Genomic DNA, 19103 nt, shown 5'->3' with positions numbered 1-19103 from the left:
GTGAGCAAAAGGAAGAAAGTAGAGTTGACACAGGGGGGTACTGGATGAATAGGCTGGGAATATTGAATAGGCTTGAGAATATTAAGGGAACACAACAACTTCCCAACTTCCAGACATTCTGGGTTTCTTACCTGGCTGTTCCTGGACTGGCTCCTGGAGAACGACAGTAGATGATTCTCCATATGCCAAGGATAGATATTCTTCTATGTCACTGTCACGAAGAAGTTCCACTCCTGATCCATCAGCATAAATGACAAAAAACCTATTTGAAACAATAAAATCAAAACACGTGAAATATTAGTTCAAGTGCTGCTTACACTTGGAATTTAAAATAAAAATCAGGGGTGCTTGGGTGACTCAGTGGGTTAAGCATCTGCTTTCAGTTCAGGTCATGACCTCAGCGTCCTGGGATAGAGCCCCGACCCGGAGGGCTCCCTGCTGAATGGGGAGTCTGCTCCTCCCTCTCCCTCTGCCTCCTCCCTGCTTGTGCTCTCTCTATCTCGCTCTCAAATAAGAAAATAAAATCTTTAAAAAAAATAGAAGTCATAGTATTATTTTTATCATATTACCTGGGCACATGTTCACCATAGATTAGGAGATGATTCTTATGAAGGTGAGTAGATGATAAATTATCATAGCCTTCAGCTTTTTCACTTAAATCCTCCTCCACATTGTTTTTGGGTGCCATAGTTGATATGCTACCATCAGCCATAACCTAAGGACCAAAGTATATAGGCAACTAAAAGAAAAGAAATGGCATGAAGCTTATGTTTCCCATTTGAGAAAGCATGTCATCTTTTGGTAGATTCGGAGAATCAGGGATATTTATCTCCAAGGTAATATGCACTAAGTACAGTTGGCATTAATGAAAGTGAAAACCCAGTGGCACATCTCTACTCACAAGCCATACCTAGACTGTGACTGCAAACTGGAAGACAGACTGGAATATACCCAGAGGAAGGTGACAAGGATGGCAGGGGACTTAGAATCTTCTCTTTTGAGCATTAGGTCAAGGAACTAGGGATTTAAACATTAAGGGAAGACTACTTATGTGATAGCTGTCTTGAAATATTAGGGAAGTAATAGTATGGAGAAGTTTATATTCTGTGATTGCAAGTGCAGAATCAGGATTCATGGTACTAAATCTTTAGTAACAGCATCAGATTTAATAGCTGCATGAAATATAGTATCAGCATGAGAAGAAATGTTCCAGCCATTACTACTATTTAGATATGGCATGGGACTCTCCAGGAGGGAGTGTGGTTCAGGCTCAAAGACCACTGACACAAACACCCAAGAAGAGCATTAATGCCTAGAAGAATGCTTGGTCTGAATGTCCCATGTGTTTAAACCTAGAGGGTTTAGAGCTTTAGCATTCAATTTCAGTTCACTATAAATGGAAACTTGTTAGCAGCCTGAACTCATGCTGGGAAGAATCACATTTATTGAACACCAAAAAAACCAAGCAGGATCAGGGCTAATTTGCATACCAAACCAAAGTTAGGGGCTCTGTGTTATGGTTCCAAACCTGAAAAATAAGTTCACCACTTATTACCTGATACACAAATTCTACTGTTGGATGAGGAGTGAAAACAAGGAGAAATACCTAGAGCAGGGGTTGGCAAACCATTTTTTGTCAAGGGCCTGGGAATAAATATTTTAGGATTTGTAGGCCACACAGTTTCTGTTGCAGCTGCTCATCATACCATTGTGTGCAAAAGCAGGCAAAGAGAAATGAGCATGGCTGTGTTCCAATAAAACTGTATCATGACATTGAGATATGAATTTCCTGTAATTTTTATGTGTCATGAAATATTCTTCTCCTTTTGAGTTTTTCCAACCATTTAAAATATAAAAGCCATTTTTAGCTCATGGGCCTACATAAAGAGGTGGCCATGGTTTGCCAGCGTTTGGCCTGGATGTAAGAGAACAGTTGTGGTGTTGAAGGACAGAGAAATAGAAGATAGAGTTCTACCATCCAGCAGCTAAACAGTGCTCCCACCTCCCCATCTTCAACCCTACTAGAACCCACACCAATTAATATTTCTCACCATAGACTCTCTGCCTAGTCAAGCAAAACTGTTCTCACTTTAACCTGGATACAGACTAGTCTTATATCATTTTTTTTTGGTTTGATATTATTTTAAAATGTTTAGTAATGTTTTTTCCCTTCCATTCTAATTCTTTATTTGGCTTTAACATTTCTACCATCCCAACTGTTTGGCTTTCTATCTCCTTGGAAGTACACTTGAGAAGCAAAGATTGTTGACATTCATTATTGCTTATGCAAAGTACTGACGATAAGTGGATAACTAATCCCAAAGCAGCTATGGTGTAAAGCTTCATGGAAGCTCTCTGGGGTGAAATATCTACCAAAAAAAAAAAAAAAAAAAAAAAAAAAAAAAAAAAAGAAATTCAGCCACTTTCTCCATATTAATGATGCCCTTTACCTGAAAGGTATTTCCCTCAGGATCCAGGACCTCACAGATAACCTCTGATGTGTGCTTCATGATGTACCTGCTAGCTCTTAACTGCTCACGTTTTTGGAAAGGATGGTATATATCACTGCTTAATTCATGGCAATATACAGCTGAGCAATCCCTATCAATGTGGAGGCAGCCTGTGTTTGGAGGTAACACCTGGAAGGGTAACAGAAAGAGAGAAATTATTTAAAATGTCTTGTTCAACATAAGGGATTCAGAAAATTGTTTTTAGGAAAAAAATTAGACAAAGACCTCAGCCATAAACAATTTTTTTTCCCAGGAAACATTATCCAAGAGAGTTAAAAACATTATCCAAGAGAGGACATTAGCTTTGGGAAGGGCTCCCTAATAAAGAGGCAAGATTAATAATTAGAGTGCAATTCCTTTCATGTCCTCACTCATAATTTATCTACTCACTTTAATATCTTTTCCAAGTAATTGTCTTGTGCTTTATGTCAGATATTTAATATAAAATAATAAAAATATATTTTAATTGAAGTGAACACAGTAGCCGCAATTAAAAATGTTTGGAATCCTTCATGTTCTTGGGCGAAAAGTATCTCAAACAGTCAGAAGCTATGGGACAAATGCTTTTAAGAACTCTTATTTGTCCCCATTCCTCCGGTGCCTGACACAGTCCTTAAGTATTAGCTTTCATGTAATGACTTCTGGTTCAGATAGATTCATTTTTTGAGACATAATTCACATACCATAAAGTGTACATTCAGTGGATTTTACTATGTTCAAAAACATGTGCAAATGTTATTGCTCATTTCAGAACACTTTCATCATCTCCAAAAGAAACCAGCTCATGATGCCATGAGCTGTTACTCTGCCTCACTCCTGCCCCTAGCTTCTGGCAATCCGTGATCACATATCTCTATGGATTTGAATATTCTAGACATTTCATACAGATGGAAGCACCCCATAAAAGGCCTTTTGTGTCTGGATTCTTTCATTTAGTATAATATTTTCAAGATTCATCCATGTTGTAGTATGTACCAATACTTCATTCTTTTTCATGGGTACATAATATTCCATTGTATAGCTATATCAGATTGTTTCTTTGTGAGTTGATGGACATATGTGTTATTTTCACAATCTTATTTTTAAATTTATTTTCAGCATAACAGTACTCATTATTTTTGCACCAAACCCAGTGTTCCATGCAATCCGTGCCCTCTATAATACCCACCACCTGGTACCCCAACCTCCCACCTCCCCGCCACTTCAAACCCCTCAGATTGTTTTTCAGAGTCCATAGTCTCTCATGGTTCACCTCCCCTTCCAATTTCCCCCAACTCCCTTCTCCTCTCTAACTCCCCATGTCCTCCATGCTATTTGTTATGCTGCACAAATAAGTGAAACCATACGATAATTGACTCTCTCTGCTTGACTTATTTCACTCAGCATAATCTCTTCCAGTCCCTTCCTTGTTGCTACAAAAGTTGGGTATTCATCCTTTCTGATGGAGGCATAATACTCCATAGTGTATATGGACCACATCTTCCTTATCCATTCGTCCGTTGAAGGGCATCTTGGTTCTTTCCACAGTTTGGTGACCGTGGCCATTGCTGCTATAAACATTGGGGTACAGATGGCCCTTCTTTTCACGACATCTGTATCTTTGGGGTAAATACCCAGGAGTGCAATGGCAGAGTCATAGGGAAGTTCTATTTTTAATTTCTTGAGGAATCTCCACACTGTTCTCCAAAGAGGCTGCACCAACTTGCATTCCCACCAACAGTGTAAGAGGGTTCCCCTTTTTCCACATCCCCTCCAACACATGTTGTTTCCTGTCTTGCTAATTTTGGCCATTCTAACTGGTTTAAGGTGATATCTCAATGTGGTTTTAATTTGAATCTCCCTGAGGGCTAGTGATGATGAACATTTTTTCATGTGTCTGATAGCCATTTGTATGTCTCCATTGGAGAAGTGTCTGTTCATATCTTCTGCCCATTTTTTGATATGACTGTCTGTCTTATGTGTGTTGAGTTTGAGGAGTTCTTTATAGATCCTGGATATCGACCTTTTGTCTGTACTGTCATTTGCAAATATCTTCTCCTATTCCGTGGGTTGCCTCTTTGTTTTGTTGACTGTTTCCTTTGCTGTGCAGAAGCTTTTGATTTTGATGAAGTCCCAAAAGTTTATTTTCGCTTTTGTTTCCTTTGCCTTTGGAGACATATCTTGAAAGAAGTTGCTGTGGCCGATATCGAAGAGATTACTGCCTATGTTCTCCTCTAGGATTCTGATGGATTCCTGTCTCACGTTGAGGTCTTTTGTCCATTTTGAGTTTATCTTTGTGTATGGTGTAAGAGAATGGTCGAGATTCATTCTTCTACATATAGCTGCCCAGTTTTCCCAGCACCATTTATTGAAGAGACTGTCTTTTTTCCACTGTATATTTTTTCCTGTTTTGTCGAAGATTATTTGCCCATAGAGTTGAGGGTCCATATCTGGGTTCTCTACTCTGTTTCAATGGTCTATGTGTCTGTTTTTATGCCAGTACCATGCTGTCTTGGTGATCACAGCTTTGTAGTAAAGCCTGAAATCAGGTAGCGTGAGGCCCCCAGTTTTATTTTTGTTTTTCAACATTTCCTTAGCGATTCGGGGTCTTTTCTGATTCCATACAAATTTTTGGATTATTTGCTCTTTGAAGAATACTGGTGGAATTTTGATTGGAATGGCATTAAAAGTATAGATTGCTCTAGGCAGTACAGACATTTTAACAACGTTTATTCTTCCGATCCAAGAGCATGGAATGGTCTTCCATCTTTTTGTGTCTTCTTCAATTTCTTTCATGAGTGTTCTGTAGTTCCTCGAGTACAGATCCTTTACCTCTTTGGTTAGGTTTATTCCCAGGTATCTTAGGGTTCTTGGTGCTATAGTAAATGGAATCGATTCTCTAATTTCTCTTTCTGTATTTTCATTGTTAGTGTACAAGAAAGCCACTGATTTTTATACATTGACTTTGTACCCTGCCACATTGCTGAATTGCTGTATGAGTTCTAGCAGTTTGGAGGTGGAGTCTTTTGGGTTTTCCATATAAAGAATCATGTCGGGACGCCTGGGTGGCTCAGTTGGTTAAGCAGCTGCCTTGGGCTCAGGTCATGATCCCAGCATCCTGGGATCGAGTCCCACATTGGGCTCCTTGCTCGGCAGGGAGCCTGCTTCTCCCTCTGCCTCTGCCTGCCATTCTGTCTGCCTGTGCTCGCTCTCTCTCCCTCTCTCTGACAAATAAATAAAAAAATCTTAAAAAAAAAAGAATCATGTCATCTGCGAAGAGAGAAAGTTTGACTTCTTCATTGCCAATTTGGATCCCTTTTATTTCTCTTTGTTGTCTGATTGCTGTTGCTAGGACTTCTAATACTATGTTGAAGAAGAGTGGTGAGAGTGGGCATCCTTGTCACATTCCTGATCTCAAAGGGAAGGCTGCAAGCTTATTCCCATTGAGGATGATATTTGCTGTGGGTCTTTCATAGATAGATTTGATGAAGTTCAGGAATGTTCCCTTTATCCCTATACTTTGAAGCGTTTTAATCAGGAACGGATGCTCGATTTTGTCAAATGCTTTTTCTGCATCGATTGCGAGGACCATGTGGTTCTTCTCTCTTCTCATATTAATTTGTTCTATCACACTGATTGATTTGCTAATGTGGAACCATCCTTGTAGCCCAGGAATGAATCCCACCTGGTCATGGTGGATAATCTTTTGAATGTGCTGTTGGATCCTGTTGGCTAGGATCTTGTTGAGAATCTTAGCATCCATATTCATCAGTGATATTGGTCTGAAATTCTCCTTTTTGGTAGGGTCTTTGCCTGGTTTGGGGATCAGGGTAATGCTGACTTCATAGAAAGAGTCTGGAAGTTTTCCTTCTGCTTCAATTTTTTGAAACAGCTTCAGGAGTATAGGTGTTATTTCTTCTTTGAAATTTTGGTAGGATTCCCCAGGGAATCTGTCAGGTCCTGGGCTCTTGTTTTTTGGGAGGTTTTTGATCACTGCTTCAATCTCGTTACTAGATATCAGTCTATTCAGGTTGTCAATTTCTTCCTGGTTCAATTTTGGGAGTTTATAGTTTTCCAGGAATGCATCCATTTCATCTAGGTTGCTTAGCTTATTGGCATATAACTGTTGATAATAACTTCTGATGATTGTTTCTACTTCCTTGGTGTTAGTTGTGATCTCTCCCTTTTCTTTCATAATTTTATGAATTTGGGCTTTCTCTCTTCTCTTTTGGATTAGTGTGGCCAGTGGTTTATCGATCTTATTGATTCTTTAAAAAAACCAGCTTCTAGTTTCATTGATACGTTCTATGGTATCTCTGGTTTCTACCTCATTGATCTCAGCTCTAATCTTGATTATCTCCCTTCTTATGTGTGGAGCTGGTTTGATTTGTTGTTGAGTCTCCAGTTCTTTAAGGTGTAGAGACAGCTGCTGTGTTCTGGATTTTTCAATTTTTTTAAGAGAGGCTTGGATGGCTATGTATTTCCCCGTTAGGACCGCCTTTGCTGTATTCCATAGGTTTTGGACCGAGTGTCTTCATTCTCATTGGTTTCCATGAATTGTTTCAGTTCTTCTTTGATCTCCTGGTTGATCCAAGCATTCTTAAGCAAGGTGGTCTTTAGCTTCCAGGTGTTTGAGTTCCTTCGGAACTTTTCCTTGTGATTGAGCTCAAGTTTCAAAGCGTTGTGATCTGAGAATATGCAAGGAATAATCTCAGTCTTTTGGTTTTGGTTGAGTACTGATTTGTGACCCAGTATGTGGTCTATTCTGGAGAAGGTTCCATGTGCACTTGAGAAGAATGAGTATTCTGTTGTTTCAGGGTGGAATGTTCTATATATATCTATGAGGTCCATCTGGTCCAGTGTGTCATTCAATGCTCTTGTTTCTTTATTGATTTTCTGCTTCGATGATCTGTTTATTTCTGAGAGAGGCGTGTTAAGATCTCCTACTATTAATGTATTCATATCAATATGACTCTTTATCTTGATGAACAGTTTTCTTATATAATTGGCTGCTCCCATATTGAGGGCATAGATATTTACAATTGTTAGATCATCTTGGTGGATAGTCTCTTTAAGAATGATGTAGTGTCCTTCTGTATCTCTGACTACAGTCTTTAGTTTAAAATTTAATTTATCTGATATGAGAATCGCTACCCTAGCCTTCTTTTGAGGCTATGAAAGATGCTTCTCCATCCCTTTACTTTCAGTCTGGGTGTATCTTTAGGTTCAAAATGGGTCTCTTGTAGACAACATATGGATGGGTCCTGTCGTTTTATCCAATCTGCAACCCTGTGCCATTTTATGGGCACATTTAGGCCATTCACATTGAGAGTGCTTATTGATAGATATGTTTTTATTGACATCGTGTTACCTTTGGAGTCTTTCTTTCCGTAGATTGTCTCTATATTTCTGTTCAATGCTATTCTTAGGGTTTTTCCTCTTTTATAGAACCCCCTTTAATATTTCCTGCAGTGTTGGCTTGGTGGTTGCATAGTCTTTTAAGCCTTGCTGGTCTTGGAAACTCTTTCTCTCTCCATCCATTTTGAATGTCAGTCTCGCCAAGTATTCTTGGCTGCATGTTCTTCTCATTTAATGCCCTGAATATGTCTTGCCAGCCCTTTCTGGCTTGCCAGGTCTCTGTGGACAGGTCTGACGTCATTCTGATGGGCTTTCCTCTGTAAGTAAGGAGCCTCTTCGTCCTAGCGGCTTTCAAGAGATTATACCTACAATTATGATTCCTCAATTTGACTATCAGGTGCCTTGATTTTTTTTGGAATCTATAATCTTGGGTGGAGACCGTTCGACATCTAGTTGATATCTAGTTTGATATCTAGTACATGAACGCTGGTTCCATTTGCAAGATTGGGAAAATTTTCATGAAGAACTTGTTCCACTATATCTTTTAGACTTCTTTCTTTCTCCTTCCCTTCAGGGATTCCAATAATTCTGACGTTGGAACATTTCATGGCATCATTTATTTCCCTGATTCTGTTTTCACAATCTTGTTATTATTACCAATGTTATCAACATCTGTATACAAATTTTGGGGTGGATGTATAAATTAATTTCCCTTGGACATCTACTTAGCTGTGGAATTGCTGGGTCATATGATAACTATTTTTAACTTTTTGAGGCACTGCCAACCTGTCTTCCTATCAGTAATGTATGAGGGTTCCAATTTCTCCACATCCTTACTAACACTTATTACTGTCTGTCTTTTTCATTCTAGTCATTTTAGTGGGTGGGAAGTAGTATCTCATAGTTTAATTTGCAATTCCCTAATAATTAATGATGCTGAACATCTTGTTATGTGCTTATTTGTCACTTATATAACTTCTTTGGGGAAATGTTTGTTCAAATCCTTGCCACTTAAAAATTGCATTATTAGTCTTCATTGTTGAGTTGTAGTCGTTCTTTATATATTCTGGATACTAGACTATTATTATTTGTATGATTTACAAATAATATCTTCCATTCTGTTGGTTGTCTTTTCACTTTCTGTGTGGTATCCTTTAGAGTACAAACTTCTCATTTTGTTTGTGCTTTTTCTGTCATCTAAGAAACTGCTGCCAGATTCAAGGACATGAAGATTTGCACTATCTTCTAAGTTTTCTTCTAAGAGGTTTGTTGTTTGAGATTTTGAAACTAAGTCCTTGGTGTTTTTTGAGTTCATTTCTGTGTATAGTGTGAGGTACAGGTCAACTTTATTAACCAGTTGTTGAAAGACTATTCTTTTCCCCCATTGAATTAGCGTGGCATGCTTATAAGGAATTTATTGACCACAAATTGATAATAAATGACTACTTAGCTCTATTCTAATGGTCTATATGCCTGTCTTTATTCTAGTAGCACACTGTCTTAATTACTGTAGCTTTGTAGTAAGTTTTGAAATCAGGAAGTGTGAGTCATCTAACTTTGTTCTTTGAGATTGTTTTGGCTATTTGGAGTTTTTCCAATTTACATAAGAATTTTGGTATCAGCCTGTCAATTTTTGCAAAACAGGTGGCTGGGATGTTAATAAAGAATGTAAGGAGTACTGCCATCTTAATAATGTTAACTTTTCCATAAACTTAATATGTTATGTTTTCTGTTTATTAGGTCTTTAATTTCTTTCAGTGATATTTTGTAATTTTCAGTGTATAAGTCTTACTAAATTTATTTCTAATTATTTTATTCCTTTTTTAATCCACATCACCTATTTCACCCATACCCCACTCACCTCTCTTCTAGTAATCATCAGTTTGTTCTCTATGGTTAGGAATCTGTTTCTTGTCTTATCACTCTCTTTTTTTCCTTTCTGCATTTGTTTTGTCTCTTAAATTCCACATATGAGGGGCGCCTGGGTGGGCTCAGTGGGTTAAAGCCTCTGCCTTCGACTCAGGTCATGATCCCAGGGTCCTGGGATCGAGCCCTGCTTTGGGCTCTCTGCTTGACAGGGGGCCTGCTTCCTCCTCTCTCTCTGCCTGCCTCTCTGTCTACTTGTGATCTCTATATGTCAAATAAATAAATAAAAATCTTAAAAAAATATTCCACATATGAATGAAATCCTATGGTATTTGTTTTTCTCTGATTTATTTCACTTAGCATTATAATTATACTCTCTAGATCCATCCATGTTGCTGCAGATGGCAAGATTTCCTTCTTTTTTGTGGCTGAGTAATGTTCCATTATATATGTAATGGAATATATATATATGGATATGGATAAAGAAGATGGAATATATATATATATATATATATATATATATATATTCATCTATCAATGGACACTTGAGCTGTTTCCGTAATTTGACTACTATAAATAATGCTCAATAAACATAAGGGTGCATATATCCTTCCAAATTAGTGGTTTTCTATTCTTTGGGTAAATACCCAGTAGTGTCATTAATAGATCATAAGATAGTTCTATTTTTAACTTTTTGAGAAAGCTCCATACTGTTTTCCACAGTGGCTTCACCAGTTCAAATTTCCACCAACAGTGCAAAGGGTTCCTCATCCTTGCCAACACTTTTTGCTTCTTGTATTGCTGATTTTAGCCATTCTGACAAGTGTGAGGTGGTATATCATTGTAGTTTTGATTTGTATTTCTCTGATTACTAGTAATGTTGAACACCTTTTCTTGTCTGTATATCTTCTTTGGAAAAATGTCTGTTCATGTCTTCTGCCCATTTTTAAACTGGATCATTTATTTTGTGTGTGTGTTGTGAAAATTCTTTATATATTTTGGATACTAACTCTTTATCAGATATATCATTTCCAAATATCTTCTCCCATTCAATAGGTTTTCCTTTAGTTTTTTTGTCTATTGTTTTCTTCACTGTGCAGAAGGAATTTTGATGTTGTCCTAACAGTTTATTTTTGCTTTTGTTTCCCTTGCTCCATAAAACATATCTAAAAAAATATAGCTACAACCAGTGACAGAGAAATTACTGCCTATGCCCTCTTCTAGAATTTTTATGGTTTCAGGTCTCATATTTAGGTCTTTAAGCCATTTTAAGTTTATTTTTGTGTATAATATAAGAAAGTGGTTGAGTTTCATTCTTTTGCATGTAGTTGTATAGTTTTCCCAACACCATTAGTTGAAGAGAAGTGTTTTATTCCTTTTGATGCTACTTTAAACAGAATTGTTTTCTTAATCTCAATTTTGGATTGATTTTTGTTAATGTAGAAAAATATAATTGGCTTTTATATATTGATCTTATATCTTGCAAACTTGCTGAACTTTTTTATTAGTTCTAATTGTGTGTGTGTGTGTGTGTGTACATTGTGTTTTGGTAGATTGCATTTCTTAGGATTTTCTAGATATGTTTTTATATCATCTGTAAAAAGAGAGATAGTTTTACATTTTTCCTTTCCAATCTGCTTGCACATTATTTATTCTTATTGTCTGATATCCCTGGTTAGAGCCTTCAGTACAATGCTGAGTTGGAAGGATCAGAGCTAACATTCATGTGCTGTGCCTGATTTTAGACAGAAAGCTTTTAGCTTTTTAACAAATAGCAATAAGAATGCTATTTGTTAGCTGTGGGGTTTTTTTTTTGTTTGTTTGTTTGTTTTGTAGATGCCCTTTATGAGGTTGAAGAAGTTTCCTTCTGTTCCTAGTGCACTGAGTTTTTTGTTTGTTTGTTTTTAATCGTGAAAGGGTGCTGAATTCTGTCAAATGCTTTTTCAGAGTCTTAAGTAGATGATCATGTGGTTTTAGTCTTTTATTTTTTCATATGATATATTATATTGATTGATTTTTGCATCTTGAACCAACCTTGAATTCTTGGGATAAATCCCACTTGGTGACAATGTATAATTCTTTTTACATGTTTCTGAATTCTGTTGGCTAGCACCTTCTTGAGGATTTTTATCTATCTTCATTAAAGATACTGGTCTGGAGTGTTCTTGTGATGACTTTGTCTGGTTTTGTTATCAGGGTAATATTGACCTGACAGAATTAGTTGGGAAGTGTTCCCTCTTCTATATATTGGAAAAGTTTGTGAAAATTCTTCAGTATTAATTCCTCCATAAATGTTTGGTAGAATTTACCAGTGAGGCTATCTGGCCCTGGGCTTTTCTGTGTGCTAAGTTTTAAAATTACCAATTCAATCTTTTACTTCTTATAGGTCTATTCTGAGCTTTTAGTTCTTCTTGACTCAGATTTGGAAGTTTGTACCTTTCCAGAAATTTATCTATTTCACCTACGGTATCTAATCTGTTGACATTCATAGTATTTTTGTATAATTCTTTTCATTTCTGTAAGATTTGTAAAAATGTTTTATCTTTCACTCTTAATTCTAATAATTTGGGTCTCCCCCCCTTCTTTCTCGCTCTCTGTCCCTCAAAGTTTGTTAATTTTGTTGATCTTTTCAAAGAAACAACTTCTGGTTTTGTTGACTCTCTCTATGGTTTTCTATTCTGTCTTTTATTTATTTCTATTATAATCTATTATTTACTTCTTTATATTTGCTTTGATTTTAGTTTGCCAAAAAGTTGATTTGAACAATATTTTCAGTTTTCTAGTTGTCTTTATGTAGTAGTGTATTTTCGGGAGTCCTTACTCCATCACTTTGGAAGTGTCTCATACTGACTATCCACCATTGCCTAGGCCCAGAAAACCCTGGGCCTAGGGTCTTGGATCTTGGCTAATTCTGAGACTTCTCTGTGGTTCCAGGTACATTTTACAGTAGGTAATGTGTTTGGTTAAATTTGTAACTTTCCTGGGCTCAAAAAGTCTTCATCATAATGGACCCAAACTGTCAGATTTGACTCTATAACTTATTGAAAGCTGCTCTGGACAAAAAAAGATGTCCTATAACATCCACTGTTAAGACATATACCATAGACCAGGTGAAGCAGAAATACTGAAATGACAAAAGTAAACCTGATAAACAGGTTGTGCCTTTCTTTCTAGGATGTTAACCTGGAGAAACATTTATGCTGAAGCCTAGAGACTCAACGTGGCAAATACAGATCCACATTTTCTGCTAGTGGTTGTTTTTGATTAACCCGATAGCAGTTAGATGATAGAATTCTCATGATTTTACATTCTCATATTTTATATTCACAGTTCAAAGTTTCCAATAAAATTTGCCTCTTCCAACTGATTTCATATACTGAGTAGAGGATATAACCAAATTCCATTATTATAAGGTGTTTGTGCATGGTATTGCTAACTAAGACGAGGACTCTTGAAGTCCTTCTTCAAAGCATTCTTATAATGGTTATTACATTTCTGTATCTTCCCCAAAGGAACCACTAGGACTGGATCATAGTGGTATAAAAGAACAGTCTGACTACTCTCTTTCAGAAGCTTGTTCAAGCATATATATACACACACATGCATACACTGTCACCAGAAAGACAATAGGTCTTCTGGTCTAGGGAAATTGGTTTCATTCCTAGAATGAGGGACAGAGGAAGGTTTCCCATGGGGGATAACAGACCCATTATTTGTCAACTTGTCTTCCTGAAACCCTCTAGCTGGGTGGATGGTCCCACCCCTATTTGTGCACATTATAGTCAAAGAGGATAACAACTGTTATACATGCCTCCTATTTGATGTCTTGGTTAAACATTTTAGTGCTGTTAAGGTACAATGGTGTACTATACCAAGCTCAGCCTCCTTTATTACTATTATTATTATTATTATTATGTTGTCTAAAATCCTACCTCCTTCATTATATTGCCCATTGTTCTCATGCTGGTGAGCAATGAGTGATGAGCAACTAACAGGGGGTGGGCAGAAGATTTTTTTGAATGCCATCTTTCAGTGTTATACAACTGCAGAACTATAATAGGTATTGGTAAATTTATTTGGAGTTTTTTTTTTTTTTTTTTTTCCATTTGGGAACTTAGGTCTGTGTGTTTCTCAGTCAAGAATGGTCAACCTTCCAATCCATTCTTGGGCTGTGTTTTGGGAGAGTGGGCAAACCTGGAAGGAACAAGTGGCTACACAATAATGGTGGATACTGAATGTCTGTAAGTTGGATCTCTTTTCTGTTTATGTCTCTTTCTCCAGTGGCAACTGTCATTGGTTCTAAAATTCCATTGCCCTCATAGCTGTAACCATTTGAGTTTGGTACTATGATAAAAACAAGGCAAAAACTGGCCTCATCACAGAATCTTAAGAGATTCTCATGACATCTGGCAGCACACACGGTACCAGAATACGGATGCTGCCAATCTGCTGAAGAAAATGGACCTTCTGAGTATTGAAGAAGGATTGCATCCCTTAGCCAACTGCCACATACCACAATGATGTCTCACCTTCAGCACCTGCCTTGCCCCATGACAATCTACACTGGAAGAAGAGGGAGTAGGGTATCATCATTTGGAGATATGGGAGGCATAAACCAATTTTAGCAGCTTTCACAGTAACGTTTGACACTGAGGCCTTAGTCAGTCATCTTCTGGTTTTGTGCTCTCAGTATTCTCTGACATTGTATGTGACATCCTGGCACTTGTGTCTCTTCTCCGGCAAGTGGAAAGATGAGGGCAAATCCTTCTAAGGCTTCCAAGAGACTACAGGCTGACACTAGGTGGTTGTGATTAATAGGAAAATGTAGGAAGGTACAGGAGTTGCTAAGAGCTCTCCTCACTGAGCCTTCAAGAACAAAGCTTTGCAAGCTATTCTCCTAGGACCCACAGATCATATGTTCCCTCCCATCCTATGGGGACTCTGGGCAAAGTGGCAATGGACTGGAGATGGGAAGGATGGGAGAGTGTGAGTAAGGACAGAGGTGGTAGGAGGTGAAGCTGGTCAGGTAGGCACAGGACAGATCACATGAGTGCTTCTAACAGCGCCTGCCACCTACCACATAAAAGATCCCCAACAAATACATTTTAAAACCTTAATCTGAAAATACCAAAGCATTGTAAGACAAGCAGGACAGTGGTTTTCTGCAATGGGTTGTAAAAAGAAGATGAAAAATAAAAGGAGATTGAGAAGCACATGAGACAAAGGGAACAACAGCTGTGTGTGGCAGGAATATTCACCAGAGGAGTGAGTTTTCTTATTCAAATGGACACTTCTCTTTGGCACTCTTCATTTCTCCCTAGACCCACCTGGTATGTTCCCTGTGGCTTTGCAATAATAGACGTCCCATCCCCAAAGGTGGCAGAGCAGCTACTGTCCTCGCAGTTGGTGATGATAGTGGCATAGTGTGAGTTTTCTATCCGCATGCACTTCACCTGCCTGGTGACAGTTTGAGGACTCTCAGCTGCAAGCAAATGCAAGGTAAGCAGATCTCACAGGATGCACACATTGGGAAACACGCCTGCCTGCTGAGTTTGTTCCTGTCTCCTGGCCACCTGGGCTAGAAGCTGAGACCATGTGCTGAAAACTTACTTCACAGGGCTGGTATATGGCCTCCTCACTGTCAATGCAGAGGAATTCTTCCAGGATAACTCTTGCTTCTTTAATTTAATGTGCTGTTTTGTTCTTACTATTTTTTATTTCGCGTAATTGAAAACACCCAGAAAAGCATAAAAACAATTTAACTATTTATATAATCGCCAATCAAAATTTACGCTTGTTAATATTTTGCCATATCTGTTTCAACATTCTTAATATGTATATAAGAGAAAAATTGCAGGTAAGCTGAGGTTCACTTTTCTCCTTATCCCTGGGTTTATCTCCTTCTCTTGAAGTCTACTTTTATCTTTTCTATAAATATATGTATCAAAATCATATATAATCTTATGTGGTTTTAAATATGCATACATTGTGTAACACTGTATTTATCATTCTACACCTACATTTTCTACTTGACATTGCTTTGAGACCTTTAGCCATTGTGATATGTAGTTGTGTGGGCATATGTGTGCGTGTGTGTACTTCATTCCTTTTAAGTACTATATAGTATTCTTTTGAAGAATATACTGCATTTTATTTTTCTATTCTGCTGTTGGTGGACATTTATTTCCCAGCATTTTGATATCATATTTGGTACTGCAAGGAGCACCCTGAATCTGTTTCCTTGTACAAATGAGTAAGAGTGTTGTTAAGAGTGTTTTTCTACATTTACCCAGAAGTGGAGTTAGTGCATCTTATCATATGCCCATTTCAAAGTTACAGATATTTTAAAATTGCCCTCTCCAGTGGTTCTTTTAATTCTCACTCTAACAAGTGGGATACGAAGGTTGTTCTTTTCCACTGGCTTGCCAGTTTTGTTGCACTTAATTTGGCAAGGAAGCATTTAATGCATTAAGCAAATAAGCCCTGGAATTAAAGGAAAGGGAGTCAGGGAATAATTTTCCATTAAAAATCTTGTTTAAATTTAGGTTAGGAAAGACGTTATGCTTTTAGAGTCTCTGCCCAGGTTCCTATTAATTAGCACCTGCAGCTTTGTTCTTCTCTCACGCTTGTCTCTGATAATGAGAGGCATGTCCAGAATGGAAGGAGGGCCTTATGGAGATCACCTTTATGCAAATCAGATTCCATAAGGATTAACAGAAAAAGGTCTGAGAGTTAATGCCCCAGGCAACAGAGTTGTGATTATTAACTTTTAGTTGCCACCAATCCAGACTATATTTTAGCAGTGAAAATGGAAAAAGTTACTATTACTATCCATCAGCCAACCAGAGTTATCACTCCCACAACCGTTGAGGATTAAAAAAAAAAAAAAAAGTAGGAAAAGAGCCATAGAGCCCCTGCTCTAGACTGCACGTGTGTTCTTTGGTTGGCAGAGTTCTTCAAAAAATTATTTTTCTTATGTGTGGGTTAAAAAAGACTAGTGAGCTTTGTACTCATCTTATTCTAAAGACAGATATTGTCCCATGCTTGAAAAATAAAACTTACTTATTTTATTATCTTCTGGAGGAGTAATATGATCTTCATAAACTTGATAAAAGGTTGTAATTCGGGTACCATCAGCATGATCCACTATCCGAGTACCATCTTTTCTTTCCACAATGACCACTCTGTCTTCTCGAGTTGTCATGACCTGAACATACAAAGGCAGAGCATGATCATTTGGTCAGATGGTTAATCCCAAGTCCATTTATTTTTATACCTCATTGAATACCATCAAAATCCTGGTTATCCATTTGTAAGCTTAAGTTTGATCTCCTCTATTTGGTCAAAGCTTTGCAACAATCCTGGAAGGCAGGTAATGCTATCCCCATGTTGTAGATGAGGGAATGTACGCTTAGAGAAGTTAAGGAATTTGCTCACTGTCACTCAGCAAACACCAGGGCTGGTGTTGCAGAGGCCGTTGGACTTGAAAACTGATGCTCCTTCCACTGTTGTATATTGAAAAAAGTTAACATCAGGACCGGCCTAGCCCCAGTCTGTCTGGGAAAATGACCCTAGGTCTTGCCTCCTTGAAAATTGCAGGTTTAAAGTGAGCATGGCACATTGGGGGCTCCCTGGCCTGCTATGCCAATCTGTGTCTAATGCTATCAGAACAGAATGTGAAGCTTGGTGAGGAACAGAGGCTGTGGTTTCTCTGTGTCAAGCTGATCCACACACTAACGGGCTCTTGTCTGCTGCTGTTGGTTGTGCCCCAGGTGGGCTCGAAGGGTAAAAGAAGCTGCACCTGTGGTCATTGCTGGGCCTCCCAGCTGAATGAGGGTGCCACATTGATCTTGCTGCATTTGCTGCCTTTTGTCCTTCCCTAAAGCAGAGCAAATGCAGATGCAGATTAAAGCCTGGTTGTTCTGTTAGCTTGATTGTCCACGGTAACCTGTAATCTTTTCTATTCCAGTGGAAAGGATTATTGTGGAGGATGGATAGAAGGTCTGAGAAGGAAAATAGCTGTTATCAGCCAAGGCAGGAAGCTGAAGGATGGTTACCTGGTCAACACCGTATGTCCCAGGTCTGTTCCAACGTGGAGCGCTACCAGACTTGGGACAGTGGAGCAGAGCATACCAGCTCCTGAGCCCCTGCCAGTTGGCTGAGGCTTTGTCGGTCTGTGCCACAGCTCAGCTTCTCCCTCTGCCGATTTATGTTTCCATCCCCTTCCTTGCATAGGTGCTGTCCAGCTGGCAATAACAGTATATTGCAAACTATGTAGCACATGTTTCAAGCATCAAGTATTTTCTAATTTGTACTGTCTTAACTGTAAGGGACACAGTATTTCAATGAAGAGTCCAGATGGATATGAGAGTAGGTTTGTTAGCTGTGTTTTGACTCATATTTCTGGGGCCATTGGAAGCAGGTGATAATTGCTTTATCTCTTTTCAGTAGGCAGAAATCACTATATTTGAGAGAAATGCATGCTGTCATTATTTTATGTTCTTAACATTGGCACTCTCAGCTAATGCATTTAATGAGAAATACCACTGAAGAATATAGTGGTTGAGAGTATGAGCTCTGGAGTAAAGCTGCCCGAATTCAAATCCCAACTTTGCCAATGGCTGGATGACCTAGGCAAGTGGCTTAACTTCTCTGTGCTCTAGTTTCCTCATCTGCAAAATGAAGGCAACACTAGCATCTGCTTCAGGCATATTATGTGAATTAAATGAAATAATGTTGGTAAAGTGATTGACATTTAGTCAGTCATCAAGTCAGTAAGAGTTAATACTACCTTTTTATCTAGTAAAAATATTCACACACTGTTATTTAGAATTATTCAAACATTTCATAACACCACATAACACTGACACTTTCTGATCACCGTACAGTGGGAAAATCATTATTCTCAGTGGTGGTAAGAATAGAGTAGCAAGAATATTTACTGAACACCTGATAATGTTGGATCTGGCATTAATCTTAGCAACTATTTCAGGTAATCACTATTATCTCCATTTGTAAGTAAGGAAAATTGGATTAGAATCTTGTCCAAAGTCACACAGCCAGTAGGGAGTATGGCTGGGGTTCAAACCCAGATCTGTGTCACCACAAGGGCAGTGCCTATGCCTCTAATTTAGTGATACTTAATGTCATGTGTCATGAAAAAAAAATCCATTTTCAATTTTGTTTCATACAACCATGTGATTTCTTGGCCCTTAGGTCCCTGGTGGCTAAGCACACAGGATCTGGATTGCAACCTTGGGGTCCACGTTCTGACTCTACTACTTGTTGTGTGCTTTTGGGAAAATTATGTAACCTTATGTTTTTGCCTCATCTGTAAAATGTAAACACTAGTCTTTTGTGAGAATAAAGGGAGAACAGGGCTTGGCAAAC

General features: G+C 38.2%; 1 protein-coding gene across 1 annotated transcript in view; it reads right to left on the bottom strand.

Moving 5' to 3' along the window:
• SPAG17 (sperm associated antigen 17) overlaps positions 1–19103 on the bottom strand; it is a 221910-nt gene that overhangs the window by 48754 nt on the left and 154053 nt on the right. The window contains exons 30-34 of the mRNA XM_032360612.1: positions 16776–16920; positions 15041–15195; positions 2451–2639; positions 570–715; positions 132–262 (exon numbers count right to left, since the gene is read on the bottom strand). Of these exons, the coding sequence (XP_032216503.1) occupies positions 132–262; positions 570–715; positions 2451–2639; positions 15041–15195; positions 16776–16920 (766 nt within the window). The remainder of the gene's footprint in view (positions 1–131; positions 263–569; positions 716–2450; positions 2640–15040; positions 15196–16775; positions 16921–19103) is intronic.

The sequence above is a fragment of the Mustela erminea genome, chromosome 10 (genome assembly GCF_009829155.1).
Source record: "Mustela erminea isolate mMusErm1 chromosome 10, mMusErm1.Pri, whole genome shotgun sequence".
Lineage (NCBI taxonomy): Eukaryota > Metazoa > Chordata > Mammalia > Carnivora > Mustelidae > Mustela > Mustela erminea.
The sequence above is the reverse complement of the archived record's forward strand: the minus strand, read 5'-3'. Positions and strand labels throughout refer to the sequence as shown.